Source organism: Microtus ochrogaster (assembly GCF_000317375.1).
Source record: "Microtus ochrogaster isolate Prairie Vole_2 chromosome 14 unlocalized genomic scaffold, MicOch1.0 chr14_random_2, whole genome shotgun sequence".
NCBI lineage: Eukaryota > Metazoa > Chordata > Mammalia > Rodentia > Cricetidae > Microtus > Microtus ochrogaster.
Genome location: NW_004949097.1, coordinates 8,915,149 through 8,923,305, shown reverse-complemented (window position 1 = coordinate 8,923,305; position 8,157 = coordinate 8,915,149). Strand labels below are relative to the sequence as shown.

The 8,157-nt window shown below is 43.9% G+C and overlaps 1 protein-coding gene across 1 annotated transcript; it reads left to right on the top strand.

Annotated features, from left to right (window-relative positions):
* Positions 1-576: 576 nt before the first annotated feature.
* Positions 577-7,898, top strand: Kcnj8 (potassium voltage-gated channel subfamily J member 8). Its single transcript, XM_005364573.3, has 3 exons — positions 577-842; positions 1,666-2,108; positions 5,637-7,898. Exons 2-3 carry the CDS (start codon positions 1,735-1,737, stop codon positions 6,535-6,537), a joined length of 1,275 nt encoding a protein of 424 aa, XP_005364630.1. The 5' UTR covers positions 577-842; positions 1,666-1,734; the 3' UTR covers positions 6,538-7,898.
* Positions 7,899-8,157: the final 259 nt, after the last annotated feature.

The window sequence follows — 8,157 nt, the reverse complement described above, 5'->3', positions numbered from 1 at the left end:
TCCCCTCCTCCCTCCCTCCCTCCCTCCGTGTGTGTGTGTGTGTGTGTGTGTGTATGTGTGTGTGTGTGTGTGTGTATTTAAGTTCCCAAGAATCGGTCTTAAGTGGTGAAGTACTTTATTAGAAAGGATTTCAACTCTCTCATCCTCTGTTCTAATGCTCTCAGGGCTGGGACCCCACCCCACCCCACCCCACTCCTCTCTCCCTCTTCCCACCCAGAACACCTAAACTCTCTCCATCTGGTTTTATTCAATCTGAAGCAACCCAGTGATCTCCCAAAGTTACAATTAAAAAATAATAAATTAAAATCTCTTTGCGTCAGTGAACTTGGACTCAGAAAGTTCTCTGAGCGGCGAGCCTTTTAAAGACGTGTGTGTCGGACCAGCAGCGGAGTAGCGGCTACTGAGAACCAAGCTGACTTGGCGGGTGCCTCCTCCTGCGGTGGTCCCTCCCTCCAGACCCGCTCCCTCCCTCCCCAAGACTGGTCTCCGCCTCCACCTTCCCCTGCTCACTAGGACGTCTGGCCCAAACTAGGCGGCTGAGGAGCTAGCAGAGCACAACCACCCGCATCTCTTCCCCCAACTCCTCCCCCGCCCTCCGGGAGTCCGGCAGCAGTGAGGGAGGGGGTACCAAACCCATCCCTCGTCCTACAGCCCTCCTCCCTGCGTGCACAGTGAATCGCACCTTCTAGAGTCCTAACTCAGTTCTGGAGGACCAGCATCCCCCGGATCTGCCCCGCAGGCTGTGGCGGCCCCTACTCCCGGGATGCGAGAGACAGGGACCCGCCCGCGGTGTGCCTTGAGGTGCGCGGAGCTCTCGCCACGGCGCGCGCTGCCCTGAGTCTGTAAGTTGCGTTGCTCCTCCCGGGGAGAACTAGGGGAAGCCGGTCACAGCACAGCCCGTGACTTCAAAGCCCACACAGCCCAAGTGCACCCAGCCAGGCTCAAACCCTGAACTCCACAGCAAGCCCTGCTTGGGTGTCTGATCCTTGTGTTACAAATTAGTTTCCAGTATATAGTATGATAGGTAGAGAGTGGAGGGGAGGCTAGGTAGGTTGCTTTTTAAAATGCGTCTCATAAATCCTTCCAATTTAAATCATTCATTTTCAAGTTCAAAAGTACAGCGCTCGGTACCTTGTCTATTACCGTTAACATTTTCTTAAAGAGCAGGAAGCAATTTCTTCGCGGCTACTAAAAATAAGAATTCCTCTTTCTTTACTTTTAAAACCCTGCTACTCTACTTAAATAACGAGCGGGTAGTTAACTCAGCTGGCTTTAATTTTCTTCCTTGACGGCGTGTGCACATATCCTTGCCCTAATCCCGAGACGCGCTGAATCACAGAATTCTCTTCGAGGCTGTATTTACAGAGAACGCTCTAAGATTTGCATATCTGAGACAAGAGCACACAAGGGTAACAGGGAAGAGGCAAGAATAATTCCTCTGGTTCTGAAAAGGAAAAAATTAATCCTCTGGTTCAAAAGTTTTCTCTAGGTTCTCAGACTTCAGACACAAACTAGCTTCTCGTTTGTATTGTTGAACCCATCTTCGTTCAATTTTGCATGCCACTTCGTGTGTGTATGAAAAGGTATCCCTTATGTACAAGGACCCGAGGCGAGGAAATGAAGTTGGCCGATTTTAATAAGCGTTTCTTTTTTTTTCTGGCGTAGGAGGACGCGCGTGGAGAAAGGGAGTCGCAGGTTCGGGCAGGTGCATAGACAGGCTATGGTGACAGGAAGATGTTGGCCAGGAAGAGCATCATCCCCGAGGAGTATGTACTGGCACGCATCGCCGCCGAGAACCTGCGCAAGCCGCGCATCCGCGACCGCCTCCCCAAAGCCCGCTTCATTGCCAAGAGTGGAGCCTGCAACCTGGCGCACAAGAACATCCGTGAACAGGGTCGCTTCCTGCAGGACATCTTTACCACCTTGGTAGACCTGAAGTGGCGTCACACGCTGGTCATCTTCACCATGTCCTTCCTCTGCAGCTGGCTGCTCTTCGCTATCATGTGGTGGCTGGTGGCCTTCGCCCACGGGGACATCTATGCTTACATGGAGAAAAGCGCAATGGAGAAGAGCGGCCTGGAGTCCACTGTCTGTGTGACCAATGTCAGGTAAGAATAAAATGGGGTGACATGCGGGTCGGCAGCAATGTCGAAATAAAAATCTCTTTCATGTAGGTGATGGTGAAATAAGGGGTTTTCATTGGACAGCTCAGAAACAAAAACGAAAGCAAATTTGGGGTGCAGGGTGGAGGCCAGCACATTAAAAGTATTTGTAAATGTCCTTTGATGGCTGGGTCTTTGAGACTGCTTGACTGCGTCTTTGTGTTAACCTTGGATGGCTCCAAAGGATTCCTGACTCCCGAAACCTCTGCTCAGTTTCATCATGATGTTTTGCACCAATAAACACCTCCAATCTACCAAAAGTATTGTGCAAACGTGAAAAACTTTTACATGAAGTGTCCTTGATTTTAAAATATGCTAACAATAAAATAAGTGAAATAAACATAAGCCCTTCTTTAAGATTATTTTAATGTATCTGATAGATTGCTTTAGATTCAAAAATGGAAGCTTAAATTCAGCAGAGACGTTTTCAGTGAAATTTAGCTCAAGTTTACACGAAATGGGCCCAGTAACAAGTGCACATTGAAGACTCCCCTTCCAAAACTCCCACAGGACAGGAACAAAACAGCTTTTCATTACACAAATTTGATGGAGCATTTACGGATGCTTCAAAGACAGCTAAAGTGCCTTTGATTTCTGTGGCGCTCCTTTGGTATTCCCAGGAGACCCAAGAATGTTGCAGTGGGGCAAATTTTTTCTTAATGTGTTTTGTTGGATGGAGATACGATTTATATCAAATGCAGAAATGTTCACTGGATAAAAACAGTGGTAATACTGGGAAAATCTCCAGGGTGTTTTCTGAATCATGTTCCAAATCCACGCAATTCATCAGACAGAGAAACTGAAGAAGCATCATCCAGGCAGGAAACAGTTAAGAAGGAGACTTTTAGTGGCCCTGGGATCCTATAAAAGATGAATGGTATGGCCAGCAGCAGAACCTCTCCTGACTTTACCCACTCTCCCCATTGGCCAGGCCAGTGCATCAGCAGATCCCCTTAGAACACACGGAGATCCCCCTCAGATTTGGGGAGAACACAATGCACTAGACTGACCCGCAGTTTTACCACTGGGCACACAGAATTTTCTTTTCTCCAGCGTTTGCCTCGGTAACAATGTGGACAAGAAGGTCTGGTGAGCAGAGCGTGAGGGATGCAGAGAACAAAGTCCTATGTGTAAAACATTTGAAGTTAATATGTTACTGTCATACCGTGTTCTGAGTAACTTATTGGCATTGGTATGGCTGTGGAGGGCGGTGTATTCAAAGAAGATTCCAGCAAACAGGCAAGAGATCCCAACAAAGAGCAATGGGAGAAATAATCATGACATCCTTGAAAACAATTTTACTCAAGACAGTCTATTGTCACTGTCTATGAAAAAGAAATCATTTAGCAAATATATATATATATATATATATATAATCAAAATAGATTATTCTTCCTATGAAGAGAATGTTATAGTGTTCACTGGCTCCTAAAAGTTGCTTCTTGTTACTTCCCATTTTTTCAAACAAGACATTCTGAAGAATATCTATTTCCTAGATGCCTGCCTGCTGGTGTTGAACCATAGGAAATGGTGTCAGAATTACAATGAAGTCAACTTGATTTTAATAGTATAGAACAGTGCCAACTTTTGTATCACACTCCACAGAATAATGCTTTATTTAAAGCGTTATTTGATAAAGCATTATTTAAAGCTTTATTCTCTTCCTAGAGAACTTAAAAGATGATTAATAATTCTAATTATTTGAATTTCCATTCCCTTCATAAATTCAGTGTCAGCCGAACTATCAAATTTGGAAGCGAATTTATTCCCTGGCTTTCCCCTAGTGTTTCCAACCATGTAATCACTCTCATTTTTTAGGGTGACTTGCTTTCTCCTTTGTGCAGATGACTTTCTAACATGAATCAGAAAGTAGAAACTATGTTATTTTTCTCATTATTATTCAGCCGATACACCCCCAGCTCTGCCTCCCCTAAATGCTTTTTCTCTTGAGACTGTTTTGCCTGACAGGTGGCCAGAAAAAGATAGGATCTTATGCTGGCTGGAGAAATTAAATTTCGTTTTAAAATAAACATTATGAAAACATTGCCCGTGAACCACTTCTGAAGCCAAGGAGACAGACTTTGAAGAGGGAAATCCCTCATTAGGTTCTTCTCTAACACATAAGCCATTATCAAACTCAGCACTATATGTGCTGTATCCTCTTCTGGAATCTATCTCTACTATCTATAGTATTTTCAGGCCATGCCATATATCTCATGGTGTGTAAGTAGGGCAGAAGTCAGTTCTTATAGTTTTGCACAAACCCTTTTAGCCAAAACAGAGATGAACAGCCCCTTTCTGACCCTACTTAAAAACTGATGGATGTGTGCGCTCTCCTGGCTTCCTGCCAAAGTGCAGTGTGTACTGGGCGCTCAAAGTTCAAATGCTTTGTTTCCTCATTGTGCTTGGCACTCACAAACAGTATTTTGACAGACTGCTAATGTACGGGTTTCTCATCTATGAAATTAGGGAAATTTGGGATTAAGGTGCGTGGCAGGAATAGGGGCTGTGAAGAGGCCACAGCAGTACTGGGGATGCAGCCAAGTGCAAACCTTATTAATAACCAAAACTGATGCTTTTTCATTAGAGGTTAAGCAGAGTTATCCAGGAGTCTTTCTGAGAGGCACAGGTCCACTAGGAGCCAGCAAACCCTTGTTCATTCGCTAAGATGGAGAGGAGATGTACAGCCACGAAACAATAACAACAAAACAAAGCAAAGCAAGCAAACAAACAAAAAACTCCCCAAGAAAATCCCGATGCCTGTTCGCACCTTCCTCTTGCCACTTTGAGAACGCCAGGCCAGAACTGATAGGACTCAGGGAAGCTGTCTTGACATAGTCATTTATTAATTGACATCTGAAACTCTGCTAATAGCTTCCACGTTCTCTGGGTTACTAAGAAAACAAAACGAGATAATCAGAGAAACTGCTACTCCTCCAAATAGAAAATCATTCTTATTAAAATTTGAATGTTTGGAGATGGTGTCTTTTATACTATGTTTTAGCACTGAGCTAAGTTGTGTAAGCAGAACAATTAATCACTGAATAATGATTATAATTTTATGAGTTATAAATAGTAAATATTGCGCTTATTACTCAATACCTTCCATATGATTCAAACCTCTTAAAAATGAGAAAGTCAGAAATAAGAATCACCCATGTGGTATAAAATTTCACAAAATAAGTTGGACTTTGGTGAAAGTGGAATATATCTACAATTTATATTTATTTATTTTATGAATGTCGTTGCACAGTATATGATCTAGGAAATATTGTTGAAATTGTGTCTCCAAATCTGGATTTAGGTGCAAACGGAAGGGGAATAGGAGAAAAAGGATAATGGGAGGAAGTGGGGGAGGAGAGAAGAGGGTGCTTATATTTCCAATCAGTCTTTCCAGAATTTCTTTCTAGACTCGAGGCTGTTTTCAGCAGGTGGTCTCTGGCCTGGCATTATTTCTGATGTCCTTTCTTACAGGTCGTTCACGTCTGCGTTCCTATTCTCCATTGAGGTTCAAGTGACCATCGGATTTGGCGGGAGAATGATGACCGAGGAATGCCCTCTGGCCATCACGGTTTTGATTCTGCAGAACATTGTGGGTCTGATCATCAACGCGGTCATGTTGGGCTGCATCTTCATGAAAACGGCCCAGGCCCACAGAAGGGCTGAGACTCTGATTTTCAGCCGCCATGCTGTGATCGCGGTCCGCAATGGCAAGTTGTGCTTCATGTTCCGGGTGGGTGATTTGAGGAAGAGCATGATAATTAGTGCCTCAGTGCGCATCCAGGTAGTCAAGAAAACAACGACGCCCGAAGGGGAGGTGGTGCCGATTCATCAGCTGGACATTCCAGTGGATAATCCCATTGAGAGCAATAACATCTTCCTAGTAGCCCCTTTGATCATCTGCCATGTGATTGATAAGCGTAGCCCCCTGTACGATATCTCAGCAACCGACCTTGCCAATCAAGACCTGGAGGTCATAGTGATTCTGGAGGGTGTGGTGGAAACCACTGGCATCACCACGCAGGCTCGGACCTCCTACATTGCCGAGGAGATCCAGTGGGGACACCGCTTCGTGTCGATTGTGACCGAGGAGGAGGGAGTGTACGCTGTGGACTATTCTAAATTTGGTAATACTGTGAAGGTGGCTGCGCCAAGATGCAGTGCCCGGGAGCTGGATGAGAAGCCTTCCATTCTGATTCAGACCCTCCAAAAGAGTGAACTATCACACCAGAATTCTCTGAGGAAGCGCAACTCCATGAGAAGAAACAACTCTATGAGGAGAAACAACTCCATCCGGAGGAACAACTCTTCCCTCATGGTGCCTAAGGTGCAATTCATGACTCCAGAGGGAAACCAGTGCCCATCAGAGTCATGACGGCAGGATGATTCTGAGACTGTCACTCTGAGTTCTGATGGCTGACAGCCCTGAGACAGACAGTACCATTGATTGCTGATCTCTGACAGCCCTGAGACAGTTACTCATTGAGTTCTGATGACTGGCTGACAACCTGAGACAGTACCATTGAGTTCTGATGGCTGACAGTCCCAAGAAAGTTACTCATTGAGTTCTGATGACTGACAACCTGAGACAGTACCATTGAGTTCTGATGGCTGACAGTCCCAAGAAAGTTATTCATTGAGTTCTGATGACTAAATATTAGACTGAGCACCAAGATAGGGTTGGAACGCAGTATTCATAGTTTAATGCACTGAAAAATGTTTCGTATTCAAGAAATAGAACTTCCTGTACTAATAAACAATAACACTCAATGCAGAAGACTCACGGCTCACACTTGTTTCACACACAGAATGTCACTGTGACATGCTAAAGTTATTGAGTAGAACACAGAAGGTATTCATGGCTTTCGTTTTGAAACACAATTTAGGATTGGACCTGGAATTCCACACCTGGCCAAAAATTGAGTTTGTCTGAAAGATGGAATTGGTGAGCTCACGGCTATGCTCTTTCTATTGCTCATTCTACACCTGCAGATAGAATGGGAAGGGGAATGCTCCAATCACCTTTTGTATGTCAACCTTATTCTTTTTTCATGATGCTGTATGTGGTAGAAAGCATAAAGAAAACCTCTTACATCTGTCTGCTTCTAAGCAGTATTTGATCAATCACTAATCCTATACATTGACTTCTCTGTACAGTTTGTTGGGTAGAACCGGGCAAGAGTCCGCAGAAGAGCTGAGTCCTTGCTCTTGTTGAAGTGTTTTCTCAACTTTCTCCAAAAAAAAAAAGCTGTATTGAATATTTTATTAAAACATTTCCTTTATACTCACTGTGTGGTTTTGTGAGTCCTCTTACACAAAATTACTTCACATCCAGAACCCCAAGAAAGACGTCTTTAGAGGCACGGAACCACACAGTGATGAAACTATCTTCTAAGAGTACATTCTCAGATCTGTGGCCAAATAGAATTCCAGGTTTATTTGACTTTTGGTCTGACAATATTATTTTTGATATTTATTTCTGAGTTTGAGGTGGCATGGGAACCTGAGCTCTTTATCTCTGAATCTCCTCTGTCTTGTCTTAAAGCTGTATTTCCTTTGTAGCGGTCTCCATGGTCGGTCAACTGACCTACATAGGTGAGCGTTTTGTCACTAGGCTAAAATGAGATCTTCCGCCAAAGCATGATTTCATCATCCTTAGCTCCTGCATCTTCAAGTAAGGGAAGAGTAGAGAGATGTTCTGGGTTAACTCAGGGTGTGATATAATAAAACCTGGAAGTTGGGCATCTGTGTAGCTTTTTACTCAGAGTTTGGGGTTTGAATTTATTTCTTACATGAGCAATTCAACCACACGAGTCAAGATGAATATGTTGAAATTTAATCTTAAAAGACTCATGATTCTTACCAAGTGAATAGCAACTGTTGGGTTAAGTTATTTATTCTTAAGAATGTTCAGACGTGGAACTCTAGACTCACAGATCAAAAAGGTACTTGAAGCTCTGCTTGCCTGTTTAATAAAACACTCAAAACATACTCG